Source organism: Leuciscus leuciscus, assembly GCF_965113295.1.
Source record: "Leuciscus leuciscus genome assembly, contig: SUPER_11_unloc_5, whole genome shotgun sequence".
Classification (NCBI taxonomy): domain Eukaryota; kingdom Metazoa; phylum Chordata; class Actinopteri; order Cypriniformes; family Leuciscidae; genus Leuciscus; species Leuciscus leuciscus.
The window spans coordinates 443,685-459,722 of NW_028118542.1; the positions used below are offsets into that span (position 1 = coordinate 443,685).

General features: G+C 35.7%; 2 protein-coding genes across 2 annotated transcripts in view; one reads left to right on the forward strand and one right to left on the reverse strand.

Annotated features, from left to right (window-relative positions):
• The window catches only part of LOC309510234 (ribonuclease inhibitor-like), a gene marked incomplete at both ends in the record, with an annotated part of 41,905 nt that overhangs the window by 7,411 nt on the left and 18,456 nt on the right, over nt 1-16,038 (reverse strand). The window contains one exon of the mRNA XM_082191256.1: nt 14,729-14,904. Within this exon, the coding sequence (XP_082047382.1) occupies nt 14,729-14,904 (176 nt within the window). The remainder of the gene's footprint in view (nt 1-14,728; nt 14,905-16,038) is intronic.
• Nucleotides 74-2,028, forward strand: LOC309510220 (protein adenylyltransferase SelO-like). Its single transcript, XM_082191253.1, has 5 exons — nt 74-265; nt 357-436; nt 518-561; nt 1,218-1,297; nt 1,474-2,028. Exons 1-5 carry the CDS (start codon nt 176-178, stop codon nt 1,594-1,596), a joined length of 417 nt encoding a protein of 138 aa, XP_082047379.1. The 5' UTR covers nt 74-175; the 3' UTR covers nt 1,597-2,028.

The window sequence follows — 16,038 nt, forward strand, 5'->3', positions numbered from 1 at the left end:
TTTCATTATAAACTTTTTTAATTAGATAGTTTTTTTATTTTATTATTATATATTTAACGACCAAACTGTCAGAAATAGTTAAGTCCAGTATGGTATCAGTAGTAGATCACACAAATGGCAGCATTTCCTGAGAATGACCCATATAATGTTGTATGATGTGTGATGTGTTGAGCTAATGGAGGACACTGGAGCAGACTTCACTATGACTTTCAGACAGCTGAGTGAAGTGACCCTGTCCCGGCTTCAGAAGGGATCCTTTGCTCCGGTACGTTTCCTCTCCATTCACTCCCACAGCAGCCGCAATATCCATAATCATGATTTCAGTCCATTAACTGTGACTGTGTCTCTCTTGACAGTCTTTGTGGGCTCTTTCAGACCTCTCATCACACAAGCATTTCAGAGACTGGGTTCAGCTGTATTTACAGCGTCTGTCAAGGTAATGTTGCTGTAATGTAAACTCAAACTCTTTAGAGGATTAAAAATGAACATCACTTGATGTGTTAATCGTCTTCTACAGGATAATGAGTGACTCAGATGAAGAACGGCAGCACAGAATGCAAGGTATGTTTTTGTATATGTTATATGATGCAGTGTTATATATTATGTGTTTATATATTGTTACAGTAACACTACCGCTGAAATGTTCATGATTGGTAAGATTTGTTTTTGAAAGAAGTTTCTTATACTCACGAAGGCTGCATTTATTTAATCAAAAATACAATAAAAACAGTCATTTTGTATTACTATAATATATTATTATACTATGAGATATTATTACAATATAAAATAAATTATTCTATTTGAATATACAGTATTTGTGTAATTAATATATTCGTTCAGTTGAATGTAATTTATTCCTGTGATCATTTCTCCAGTCTTCAGTGTCACATGATCCTTCAGAAATCATTCTAATATGATGATTTGCTGCTCAAGAAACATTTGAAAACAGTTGAGCTGCTTAATATTTTTGTGGAAACCCTGATACATGTTTTAATTAATATAAAGTTCAAAAGAACAGCGTTTATTTGAAATAGAAATCTTTTGTAATATTATAAATGTCTTTATTGTCCCTTTTAATGCATCCTTGCTGAATAATAATATTAATTTCTTTAAAAAAAAAAAGCCTTACTGACCGTAAATGTTTAAACGGTAGTGTGTGTTTTTTTACGATGTGTTATGTTGTATTTAATGTTATTAGTAATTTTTTTATTGTTCAGGAGTAAACCCACGGTATGTGTTGAGGAACTGGATGGCTGAATCTGCTATCAGAAAAGCAGAGAAAAATGACTATTCAGAGGTATTATTACATGTGATGTCAAACTAATATGCTGTCATGATCATGCTTATCATATATCTTAGAGTGTTTGCTTTAATATATTACTGTGAAATGAAGACTTGACAATTATACATACAATGTAACATCTTCAGACAGACCATTATGGCTTGTTGACAGTATGTTTGATGTATTTCTAGGTGACACTGTTGCAGAAGACTTTAATGGAGCCATTTATGGAGCAGGAAGAGGCTGAGAGAGCCGGATATGCCAGTAAACCTCCATCCTGGGCTCAGCAGCTGAGGGTCAGCTGTTCTTCCTAACTCAGGAAAAAAATCGCAAATTTCAGCATCATTTGAACCAAAAATATTGTTTATGACATTGTAATCACACTTCCTAATGGATGATCTGATTGGAGGATGCGCCATGTTTGATGTTATATATGTACATATATGCATGTTATATATGGACAATGGACATGGAAGTCTTTTGTAATATTGCTGTTTCTGCATTTCTACAAAAGTGCAAAAATCTTTGCATCATGCATCTCGTTTACTCCTGTTTAACAATTAGGCATGTCAAAATCTGTTAAACAGTTAACTTTGCAAGACCTTATTTATTATGACATTCCATTAGCAATGATGATATAGCATATTTGTAATACAAATAATCTGATTAGGTGCGTAAGTACAAAGTATTTACATATTTTAGTCTGGTGGTGTAATGCAAGAATATTAAACAACAAAATAATTAAAGATGTATGTCCTAATGTCACGCCGAGAACTTGTTTGGCGGTCAGTTCCTCAGTCCAACTACAAAAACATGTCAATTAGCTCTATCTGTCTTCAAGATCATTGTTGACTGCGCTTTTTCAGCATTGCTGTCATCAGTTCTGACATGAGTTCGCCACCTGGGGGCGCTGTTTGTAGAGGTGTCGTTCTCTTTGGTGGAGCTGGAGGCATTTTTCTGATGGAGCCGGCGGATGGGTTGGCAGCCGGTGCAGGAGCTGGTGGTGGAGGCGGTGGTGGTGGAGCTCCACCTGCAGATGCAAAGTTTTGGGGACCAGGAGGAGGAGGAGGTGGAAGGGAGGTAATGGGGTCTGGAGGTGGTGGGGGGAGTGAGTCTCCCCCGTGAGGTGCAAAACTAGGAGGCGGTGGAGGAAGAAAGTCAGGGGGCAGCTCGGCATCTTCTGGAGGAGGTGGTGGTGGAGGCAGGTCATCCATGGGTGGAGGTGGGAAGGAGGATTGTGGGAATCGAGGTGGAGGAGGAAACTTGTTGACTTTGGTTGTGCTGGCAGGAGGAGCAGGGGGAGGAGGAGGCAACATGGGGTCGGGTGGTGGAGGAGGCAGGGTTTCCATTGAAGGCGGAGGTGGTGGGAAAGATGTTTGGTTGCCAGGACCCTTCAAAAACAAACCAAAAGTAGCATTCAGGAGCATTTCAGATAAATGATGAAATTACAAGGGGATTAAAACAACTCTAAAGGAACCGTCACCCTTTGTGGAAAAGTAGTGTGCTTAATTTTACTGCTCTTGAAGTATACTTTAAATCTTTAAAGTATATTTAAAAATATATATTTTCAGATAATATATTATTCATTAAATAAAAGGCCACTATATGTGTATTTAAAGACACTGCACTTTCATGACTGTTTCTTAACAGAGTTTAGTGCAATTTTAAAAAGTGTACTTTGCAATCATGACAAATTAACAGTTATACTTTTTAAATTATGGTTTAGTAATCTTTTGCAGTACATTTATTTTGATATTGACAAACATACTAGAGCACATGCAAATTTGATTATAATTTCAACTGTAGTGTGTTATTCGTTAATACATTTAATGTTAATATATTTTAAATTTACCAATTGGCAACTTCATCATGACAAATGTGTAATTAAATATTGAAAACATGTCAAGTTTCAATAGAAATTATATATGTATATTTTAGTTTACTATAAATGCTTCTCAGTACATTCGGCAGTAAACTTCATATTTCATTGAAAGTAGAAGTAATTATGAAATGTTATAAAATTATGTACTTAAGTGTGTTAATAAATTTAAACTATATTTTGTTTAATTGCAATTAACATGCAGTTAAGTGTCTGAAAACATAATAGTTCACACTTCAGTATGGTCCATGAACTTATATTATTTATGGTATTATATTATGGTGTTCTTCATTACTAACTGATAGATTTAGAGGTACCTTGGTGTCCTTTGGAAGCTGAGGAGCGTGTCCATTCGCAGCTTTGGCTGAAAGATAAGCACAAAAATGTCATCAAAATCCTTTAATATATCAAGATCTATGATACATTTTATAACAATCTATTTAGCTCATTATCTCTACCTTTAGGTGTAGGAGAGGGTGTGGATGCACTGGAGGAGGCCTGGATAGTGCGGTTAGCCCAGCTTCCAGTGCCGGCTGCTTTCCTCACAGCGGCTTTGTAGTTTTCATATAACTGCTTACCATACTGTGACAAAATCATGACAAAACAAGACCGTTAATAAAGTAGAAGAACTTTTTTTTTTTGACAAAGTAGACAGCTCACAATAGGACCCAACACAATACAGCTACAATTTACAGTATGTTTTTGCATTGTAAACTATAATTTATAATTTAATTTGCTGCAAAAACTTCAAATTAGTGTCTTCTTGCATTTATCATCATTATCTATTTTGGTTTTTGGTGTGTGGCCTGGTTTCTGCTCACCTTTGCAATACGTATCCCAGTCACCCACAGAGTCATGGTCAACTCATCATCACAACACAGATACTTGATGTATTGGGATTCTTTTTGAATTTGAGGATGCTGAAAGCAGATCACAGTGACCATATGAACATGACACACACCTGATATACACACCTGAGAAGGCCAAGATAATAACACTTCATTTAGTTGTTTTCGCTATTGTTTCCCTGTCATTCTCTACAGATTTGTGGAACCATTCATTTTTCAGGGATTGAATCTTTAATCAATGTTTTTTTGTTCTCAAAACAACAAAGGGTTTGGTAACAACTTACTAAGGTTTTCAGTATTAGTTCATGCTTTGCTAATATTCATTTTTCTCCAAATGGACAGTTGGTGATATTAACATTGTTTTGATTACATATGTTATTGAGCTGCAGTTGCATAGCAGAGACAGTGGATGACACACTAAAATCACAATTTGATTGCCAGTGCCCCTCATGCCACACTTTAGGATTAGTCCTAAATATTGCTAAAATGAACCACAAAAATCTTTTGCTTTATAATTTTGAATTATTTCAAACATACAAAGAATGTATGTCCCTTTTCTGTTGGAGTCGGGGTTTAATTGTGCATGTATTACATTTATTGCATTTTTTGCGTTTTATTTCCCAATTGCTTGACAAACATAAAACACAGCCCACCCTAACCTAATCATAGCCTGAAACACCCTTGATGATTTGTCATGCTTTCTTAATGAGATGACTGAGATAACAAATGATTTTATGTGGGGAGGGAAAGGAGTTAAAATAGCAAGGAAACATTAATTGCAAGTTATAAAGAAGGAGGATTAGGATTGATTGACTTAGAAGTTAAAAAGAAGGCCATAAGGGTAAAAACGATGAAAAAGTATTTATGTGATAAAGTGGAGTATGGATGGAAAGGTTATATGAAGGATGTGCTGGACAAATGTAGTGGATGTGGGGAAGAAGGGCTTTTTATGGGATTGAAAAAGCCGATGTATGACAAAATGCCGCTGTTTTGTCAGGAAGTGCTAAGTGTGTGGGCAGAGGTCATATACAGAAATATACAGTATGAGTGTGAAAATATAAATCAAGTTTTAAAACAACCGATATTTTTATATCCAAATTTTAGAATGAAAGAGAGAGTGTTTTATGACAAATTGTATATGAAAGCAGGAGTGAGACAAGTTAAGGATATAGCATATGATGTAAGAGGGTTCTTACCTAATAGAGCCTTATATGATTGTGTTTCGGAGTGGGATGATGAAAACGAAATGTCAAAAGTGGACTCGATGTGTGAAAATATTAAGACAAGTCTGCCCAGAGCCTGGGTAGAGAGTATTGAAAATGAAACTGTTAAACCTGGGGAATGGGGATTGCCAGATTTGTATTTTAGAGTTTGTGGTTGCGCAATAAAGACTCTGGATATATGCGGTACAAAGAAATCTCCTCTCACAATAGGCCAATGTCTGGGTATCTGAGAGAAAAACCTGGGCTGCGTTTCCCAAAGCATTGTGAGATAAGTTGATCGTAGAGGACATTGGTGGCAAATGGTCTTCACGATCAACTTCACAATGCTTCTGGGAAACGCAGCCCTGGACTGGAGCTCAGAGCCACTGCAGAGAGAATTACACAGAGCTGGCCAGTGAAATGAGACAACAGATACTCACTGTCACACATGCCTGGTATTATTATGGTTACAGTTATAATGCATGGATTGATTTGCACAGAAACAGAGTTTGATCAGATCAGAGAAGCTCTTCCTGCACATATTCAAGGTAATGTTCCACAATGGTTTCAGTGTCCCAGGACAGCAGTGAGCTCAACACTGCACAGCTGTGTCTTTAAAACACTTTGGCCAGTGGACAAATGAGAGCTACTTTTGACAGTTTGCAGTTCCTCTATTACAGTGGTGAGATATTATACCTTCTATAATAAGAATAAATGAATAAACATCATGTTACACACAAAAACAAGCAAACTGTAAATTCAATAATCTTTTATGCTCTGTCTTCTGTTTGCTTTCTTGTGAACATGATGATCATCAGATTGACCCATCATTTCAGATGAATATGATCATGTTGTGCAGGCTAAATAGGTCTTCATCCAAAATGAACGTTATCTTATTACATTCAAATTATTATGTAAATACACTGTACAAAAAACAGTTTTTTTTTTTTTTACTGATCGGTGATGGGACCGAGAGTGAAACTTACAGTCCTAGTAAGAATCATGAGCAGTTAAACTCGCTGTTCTCCAGAAAAATCCTCCAGGTTTTGCACATTTTTAGGTTTTCCAGAATCTTCTGCATATTTGACACCTTTCCAACAATGACTGTATGATTTTGAGATCCATATTTTTACATTAAGGACAATTGAGTGACTCATACACAACTATTACAAAAGGTAAAAACATTTACTGATGCTCAAGGAGGAAACGATGCATTAAGAGCAGGGGGTGTAAACTTTAAACAGGATTATGATGATGTGTACATTTTGTTCAAAGATCATCTTTTTTTTTCATCCAGTACTGCCCTTCAGAAGCGAATACTTCCCGGTTTCACAGAAGACAAAATAATTACAATTTATCCTGTTCATGGAATTTAAAAAGTTTACACACCCCAGCTTTTAATGCATTGTGTTGCATCAGTAAAAAAAAAAAATTTATATATATATATATATATATATATATATAACAAATATTTTACTAAAATATTTAACTAAATGTTTACTAAAAACTAAAAAAACATTTTTTTCTTCAAGAAATACTGTGTAAAACTGATGTTATTAAAATAATATGCAGGGGAAAACCAAGTCCTATGTTTGGTGGACCCTTTGTGTTACAAACCTTATTAATATTCCAAAGTATTCTAAATTATTTAGATTAGGTTATGTTGTGGTTTAATTATTTCTTTTCAGGGAAATGACTTCAGAGATTTTCGATACCAGAAATATTAGACTTTATTAACAAACAAAGCCGAGAGACCCTCTGCAGAAAGAGCCCCTGCAGAAAGATTGTCCAGCAAACGTATATACCTACATTCTTCTCCCAAATATGGTAATACATTCTATAGGTATTTTGAGAAATAGTTTGTACCATGTGACATTACTGAAATAGAATTCTCTGCTGTAACCACACAGCTCTCAGGTTCCAAAGTCACCCAAAGACATACACAGACAGAAAGGAAATAATAGTGTACAAAAAATAGTTAAATTACTTATTTTCTAAACAACAAAATCTTCAACATTCCCTCCTCTGGGGCTTATCTAAGCCCCACATTCACTATCGTTTTCCAGAGTGTAGTTTCAAAATCCAGTCCCCTCCATTATACTACCTTAGTGACTAAATTAAGTCCCTCATTCTTATTTTCAATGACTGAAATTATGCCACCACACTCCTGGAGGAGCAATCGAGCCAAACATCTTTCTCCATACATTTTTCTTTCTTTCAGTTGTTTTTCTTTCTTTCAATGGAGAAAGTAAAAGACTCGAATCCTCCCTAATCAAACATCAAACATTGTTACAAGTGTGTTGATGAAATTGGTTCAGCATTGTCTGTTATTGTCACAGTTATGTATAATATGTCAAACATAAAAATCCCTTATACTATAAAGTTCTTCTTGCAATGTAGATATCCTCTTCGACACATACCATCAACGTCCAATGATTGTAAATCTCAATTTGGTTTATAAACCTAATCTTAATAATAAATGATTTAGTTGCCCTCTAAAATTAGTTTTCATTATCTTCTTGATATGGAAAGTACACAACAGAATAATAACCCCCTTTCAATATTACAACTCCAAAAAACATTCCTAATTCTTTAAATCAAGTTTTCCTTAACTTCTTGACTCAATCGTATTTGCTATTTTTTCTCCAAACATAAGTCATTCTACTTTTTTCATGTAATGTTGTCATTATAATAAAGACAAATCATTATAATAAATCTCTGCTGATTATAGTAGAATAATTGGTTTAGTTTGCTTTTTCATTTTGCATAATCCATATGAATTTTGATTTAAAATAGGTCTGGGTAAAAATTACTTTCTCTCTTTTTTATTCGCTTCTTATTTATGAAGGAATATCAATTCTTAAATTTGAAGAATCAATCTTTTAGTCAGTCATTTTTAGTTGATTAAACAAACATAACATTGTAGTGCACCTTCTATCCATTAAATCGCAATATGCTTCGTTATAACGTTTTACATTTCAAATTCTGTCTACTTTATTACCAAATTTAAACAATAAATAAAATGTTTAATCTCACGTGTTGCAGCTTCTTCTCATTATAGCTCCTCAGTTCAAGCATACCTTTACTGAATACCTTTTCTTCCTTTCTACTAATTTCTAAATGAACTATCATGAATAAACTTAATTATGTCACATGTAATCACTCAAACTAAGAAAGCTTTAAGAGCAATGTTACATTTACTTCATACAAGTCATTCAATAAACTCATTAGACAATTAGAAAAAATAACTCTCTTTTTATACTATCTTACATATTCATTGTATGTACATTTCTTTTTCTGTATATCTAATTTTAATCTTAATCATTTCAAACATAAAGCATTATAACTTAAAACTTCCTTTCTATAATTTAAGTTTCTGCACACAAATAATTTAATCTTCAATTTCTCTGGAATGACTGCTGTCCCATTATCTAAACTTATTTCTGATAGAATTTCAAATCTAAGGAATACTTCTCTGGGAATATTTAATGACTTCTCCTGACCCTCCTCTGTTGATCTCATTGCCTTTACCTTTCTCTATCTTGCTCATATAATCCATTAGGTGTTTTATTAGCCCTTCTGGTACTGATATATGGCCTATTTGTGTCACTGTTCCTTTTTTACCTTTATTTTTGGCACAAATTTCATATGTGTACAGTCAAAAATTGCCAGAAATGCCTTTTATTTAATTTTCCTTATTCTCAATCCCTCTTTACTCCCTCCTTGCGCACTTGGTGAAAACCATGCGCATCTGGATTGAGACTATTCAAAAGTATGTTTTTGTGCAATAACCTGTCATTCTTACCCTCCTCTGGTACCATATAAATTGTTCATAATGCCTGTTTGTAATTGAATTCGAACAATTTACAACTGAGGTGGTCGTTCTATTAGCTCCATTTAAAATACATTAAATTAGTCAATAGCATATTGAATCAAATCATAATCTTATAACTTAAATTGAAATCAAATGTTTGTTAATAGCCAGTGTTAATATTTTCTTTAATTTTCAACTGTAGTTTTAAATTAATTACTTATACTCCTGTATTGACAAATTACATTCGAGTAGGCCCACCATTTATGATCTTTTTTTTTTTTTTAAATGTCATTTAGTTCTAGTTGTATTTTCCTTCATGACTTGTCTTAATTCTCACTATGCTATGACAATTACTTGAATTAGTCGCTTATTCATTATTTTGTTTCTTTTTAAATCATTTATAATTTCTTTTCTACGTTGTTTTTGATATATTCTTTTATTCAATATTTTTCCTTCTGGTGGGGTTATTATTAAGTTGCTACTAGTATATTCAAGGGCTTTAACATTACCTTAAAATAAAGTTTGGTTGATGTTGACTTTGAACTTGTACTCATCTCTGTTGATTCTCTCTTCTTTGCACAACTTTTCGTGAGCTTTCCACATTCTGCAAATTTTCATTTAAAGTTTTTCTTGTCGTTTGTCTTCTTTTTGCATTCATGTTGATCATTCAGTTTCACCAGGGTGACTCTTCACGAGCCGTTGCAATGGGCTTTCCCTCGACGGCGAGGGAGGCTGTTACTAGCACAAGACCTTGATCCCTCACTTCCTGTTGTGCAGGGTTGAGGCTTGTTGGTGTATTTTAAGTTGAGAGGCATGGACTCAAATGTCAGTTTGCTGATCAATGCTCTTCTGAGATGACAAAGCAGTCACTGGTTCTTTTTGTTTGAATCGTCTTAGTAACCTTCCTGGAATTGAACTGTTCTCATCTGTGAATGAAACCTTCATTATTTCTGTTAGTTCAGTTAGTGACAACAACATATTAAATTATCTGCTCATCTGCCCCATTGTCCTTCTTGCTGTCACCTGTAAAATGATCATGTGGGCTGAGTGGTGTTCTGTCCCCTTTTGGGGGTCTTTAACCCCTATATTACTTTTTACAATTAGTCAATTCAGCTCAGTTATCTCATTGTTTTGAGTCCCACTGTTAGCACACTATTTATCAGGCATCTTAGACAACACTCAACCCACTTTGCTAAAAGACAATATCTCATACTTTTGACAAAACGTCAGCTCCTTCATGATATGCTGAAAAGAAAATCAGATGTGTTATGCTCCTTCATATTCTGAAAGGAAAGTCAGATGTGTTAGGCGCTGCGCAAATGTGGTATTGTTTTTTCTTTTCTTTTCTATTGTCACTACAGTTTCGACCAGGAAATTAACCAAATCCATCCATGGTCATTATTGGGCAGAATATGCCCTGTGGGCCCACATATCAAATTTAGATACAGCTGTAGGCAAAATAATGGATTTGCCTTGGTGTACACCATCTCTCACTCATTCATACTCAGTCACTCATTGGCCATCACACATTCTTCTTCCGCAGGTTGTGCTCTAAATGCGGATCTTGTAAATTTAGCTGTGGAATTCCAAAGGTCTGACGGACAACGTCACACACAGCTACGCAAACACTATTCAGAAGTGTCAGTGATTTTAACGTTTAGTTTACCACCGTTGTTATAAACCCTTTTTTCTTTTTCTTTTTTCAAACTCTAATAGATTAAATATTTCAGAATAATAGGCCTTAGTATGGTGCAGTTGAGAGTAAAGGCCATTGCACACTGAGTCCGAAATTTTCGTATGCGTTTTTTCGTGTTCGTCAGCAGTAAAATTCGTCACGCACAGAAACCTTGCACACTGAGTCCGATGCGTATTTATTAAACCTTTGCGGAAAAAAACGCAAAAAATACTAAATGGATTCGTCAAGCAGTGAGGATGAATTTGTTGCCCTCTTTCTTCTTAAAAAGAGAAAAAGAAAGAGGAAATATTGGGTCCATCCAATCCTGAGATTGCGCCGAGAGGAAGGAAAGTTTCACCTCCTTATCAAGGAGTTGCGAAATTATCCCAAACGATTCAAAATTTACCTCAGAATGTCAGTGGAACAGTTTGATGCTTTGCTAGCGATACTGGAGCCACATATTAAAAAGAAGACCACCAATTTCCGTGAACCAATCGATCCTGAACAGAAACTGGCAGTATGTCTATGGACGGACACACACACACACACACACACACACGCGCGCGCGGCCGGCAGAAGCGCTGGGCAGACAGAACAGCTGTATACAGGTTATATTTTATTCAGTGTCTTTGTAATCCGCATTTTGTTTTTCATACAGTACTTGTGCTGCGAGACGAAGTGTATCAACTTGTCAGACGTCATTCTGGATTTTGTCGTTCGCTTGTACGGTGGCTCTGAATTTTCAAAAAAACTCACAAAACACTGGCTGTGGATGCGAAAAACGCAGAAAATCGAACCCAATCCGAATTTTTTTTTTACGGACGAAAGTTTCGTAGACAGTGTGCAAGCATGATTGACATAACGTGAGGTCGAATTTTTTTTTTAACGTGCGAAAATTTCGGATGCGAATTTCGGACTCAGTGTGCAATGGCCTTAAGACCGCCAATTGTAATTTCTCAAATGCATTTTTTCTTTCATTTGTTTGGTCTACTTTTTCATATTCTTTTTATTTTTGCTCATGAGCTGCTTTAAGAAGAAAATTGGAGATCTCTACCTAATCTTGGATCCATGGCCAACAACATTTCCATCTCATTATCCCAGTTTCGACATCATTTTTGATTTCATAATTTTTTCTTCTCCAATCTATCTTTAGAAAATTATTAAAACAAGATGGAGTGACCAGTATCATGGTTTTGCAAACAAAAATAATAATCATTCTTTGACATTTTGTGTCTATCTTTTTCTTTGCCCTATATGTCTAATATAATAGCCCTCACTATACCAAATCCAGCCTCAGTTTTAACTATTTGGTGAGTTGAGCACCCACTTCTCTGTATTTTCTTTTTCTTATAGAGCTGGACTTGTACCTACTGAAAAAGCAGAGAGGGTTAGTTTAGCAGAGAATATAAAGAATTGCTATGAGACCAGTGAATTATCAGAATGAATAATGTTAATATAATAATTAACCAAATTTGAAGCAGTCTCTAGAGTGTTCATAAGGTTTGTCACACCTGTGGTGACCCGTAAGGGTCTGTTCTTCTGTTTTTAGCTTGGCTGTCGCTCTGCATGTTTTGCCAGCCGTCACTCAAAGGCCATTGCAGAGTGGAGAATAGGCTCTGTTGTTTCTCTGCCTCTTCTTAGTTTGGGCTTTTTATCGATCCTGCCAGTTTTGCATCTCAGTATTTCTCTTTGTCCTCAGGAAAAGTCTCAAGTGAAAGTTTCACCTTTTCCAGTCTTTGCATTAATTCAGTCTTTCTGAGTCTTTTTGATTGGTCAACTTCAGGAGGGGAGCTGAGAACCCCTCACCCACTCTCTCTTCTTCTCTCTGCATTTGCGTCTTTGCCCTTTGCCCTCTTGTTGCTTCCACAGGACACTGAAGCCATCTGCAATTTGAACACTCAGAGATCTGCATGAATCAAATTGAACTTTCACATATAAGCTATTAGTTCTTTATCACATTCCACTTTTTAACCTGCATCTTTTCACTATTCCTTTTTATATAAAAAATCTCACTGGTTGACAATAGCATTTCCCCCATTCTATTAGTAAAGCAGTTCTTCATTGCAGGAAAAAGCAAGCTAGTTCTGTTTTTCTATATCATCAATAACTCTGATGATCTAAGAATAATACAATTGAATAATGTTCCCTATCATAAAATTAGACTTCAATCTTTCTTCTATATTTGCATGCAGTGTTCACAATAATCTAGTATGTTTCTCAACAAACATCAATGAATTCCTCTTATTTATTTATTCTCATCAACTTCTGAAGTATTCATGACTTTTGAAACTTGGTCACTCAATCTTGTTAACCTTCAGCACTGCACCAGTTATTTTTCTCTGAACACAAACTTATTAATCTGCAATGGAATACTTTTTCCACTCTCTCTTCAGGGATAATGAGATACAAATTTTAGATGTCTTCAGATATAATATATAATATACTAAAGCACGTGCAATCTTATTTGTATTCATCTATTAATATATCATTACATTTATTGATTAAACATATATCTTATTATTTTAACTTATTTTATACAATATTCTTTATAGTTAATATCTTGGAACAATTGTTTTCCCTTACTTTTCTTTCTTAATACACACCATTTAACATCCCTTCATTCACACATTCTCTGTCCCTTCAAGCAACCAGGGTCAGAGGTCACTTATTTTCAACCACAGTCACACAGGATCCTACAGGCACACCAACATGATTTCACACACTCTTCTTTCTCTACTCTGTCAGATCTGAACAATACATTAAAATATTACACTTTTAACTATCCTATTCCATAAACCTCTGTGATTCACTTCCTCAACACAACAGAGTCATATATGATCTTAATTCCCCTGAGCAAACTCTTATTAGAGTAATAAGGTACCCGGAAATTGACTAAATCTGCAATCATGCTCATTTGTATCCTTCAAGGCCCTCTTACAAATGTCTGCAGATCAACCATCTATTTAAGCTAAACTACACCTGTATCAATCAATGCCCACTTACAGGTATAAAACATCAATAACTGATATCCTTATATCAGTACGCTTGTCATCCATCAAGGCCCACTTGACAAGTAAGACAAAACTTCTTCTGTGTTCATGCTATTCTTGTATCCATCAAGGCCCACTTACAAGAACCCACAAATCAATAATTGATATCCTTATCAATAAACTCAAACCCTTTGTGTGCATGCTTTTTGCTCATCATCCTTCAAGGCCCACTTGATGAACAAACACAAAACTTTTACGTACGTACGTCAAAACTCTTAGCGCTAAATCAGCATCCCCAGTAGTTATAGAATCCACTCAGGATTAAACAAGTACTGGCAAACACTATCGGGAGCTCCCCCACTACTTGACATTTACAAAGACAATGCATGCAATTATTTCTGATATCAAAAATCACTTTTTAAGTTCTTTAAATTTGGAGAAGCTTTTTCTTACCACATCCGGGCCACTGGTGACTAACACATACCTTATTCAAAAGCAAAACTGCTCACCTCAAAGTACAGCGGCCACTGTTGTCTGTGTAAGTCACCAGCGAGCCCTTCGTGGCTTCTTCAGCTCCTAAGCCACGTCCTGCCGGGGTCGCCATTTGTTGTGGTTTAATTATTTCTTTTCAGGGAAATGACTTCAGAGATTTTCGATACCAGAAATATTAGACTTTATTAACAAACAAAGCCGAGAGACCCTCTGCAGAAAGAGCCCCTGCAGAAAGATTGTCCAGCAAACGTATATACCTACATTCTTCTCCCAAATATGGTAATACATTCTATAGGTATTTTGAGAAATAGTTTGTACCATGTGACATTACTGAAATAGAATTCTCTGCTGTAACCACACAGCTCTCAGGTTCCAAAGTCACCCAAAGACATACACAGACAGAAAGGAAATAATAGTGTACAAAAAATAGTTAAATTACTTATTTTCTAAACAACAAAATCTTCAACAGTTACAAAGCTTGTGTAATCTAACGAAATATGTTACAAATTACTGTATTTTGTAATCTTTAGTAAATAATCTACTTACAATATAGTGTCTCCAGTTTATAATGTGGATCATTCTTCAGATCAGAGAGAAGCTTCACGGCTGATTCTCCTAGTTTATTCCCAGTCAGATTCAGATCTCTCAGGTGTGAGGGGTTTGATCTCAGAGCTGAAGCCAGAGCAGAACAACCTTCATCTGTGACTCCACAATTCCACAACCTGTAGAGAACAATGACACACTCTTCACTCTCTCAGTTCAGATCAGTTTAGCAGTGAATCCATTATTAAAGAGAAAATACAAACTTAAAGCACAAATAAAATGTTTTGATGGATCATTGGACTGAGATCTAAAATGTCAAAGAGCTCAAAACGTGATTATTAAACATCTAGTCTTTAGATCTGTACTAATACAGTACGTATGGAGTAATGATTTGTTTTAATCGTGTAAAGAATATTTAAAAAAACAGTCCCTGCAGAAAGATGAACGTGATGAACTGCAAGAATAAATCCAGCATGTTCTTCATTTCTCAGTTCTGAATGTGTTGAGATCGAGTCGGTTTAAAATCAAGAGACTGAAGTGTTGATTGTGATGTGACAGTGTGTATTTCAGTGACTCAGTCCTGCAGAATCATGTTCCTGAAGAGCAGCTCATGTGTTCAATCTGTAAGAATTGATCAATTAGGAAATGCCGGACAGTCTGTTTGGGGAGCACCCAGACCCTGAGAGGACAAAGGACCTCTCTGGAAATTACCATTTGAACTCAGCATTTGTGAGGCAAAGTCACACCTCAGAACACATCTCTCCTCCTCTTCCTCACTCCCCCTCTCTCATGCTGAGACCACATGTAAATCACCCAAGAAAATGTATAGTTTAATGTGAATGATTATCACAGAGTATTTTTCATGTTTGGTATCATTTAAAATGTCACAGTGCGACTGGTACAAATGTCTCGTTTCCAAATAAGTAAAACAAAAGGTAATAAGGTTTTTGAGAGTTTATGGATAACTAGCACACTAGGAGGGGTTGGCCTCTAGACAAATGGTCTCCCTACACCCAAAGGTGTAACCTCTGAATGCAAATTTCCATTGTTAAAAGATATTTCCAAGTGAAAGAGGTCCTGGCTATTTAATGAAATGCAGCAGGGAATTCGAGGCCTTTTTCTGTACCTCAGATTCGCCCGTGAGGCTGAGAGAGAGAGAGATCTTCAGCCTCATGTATTTCTTATTGTTGGCAGGCATGAAAACAGGTCAGGGGTAAAAAAGGTGAGAAGGATGCGGCAGCAAAAAATCCAATCCAATCAACTTATATATATTTATATAGAGAGAGAGAGAGAGAGAGAGAGAGAGAGAGAGT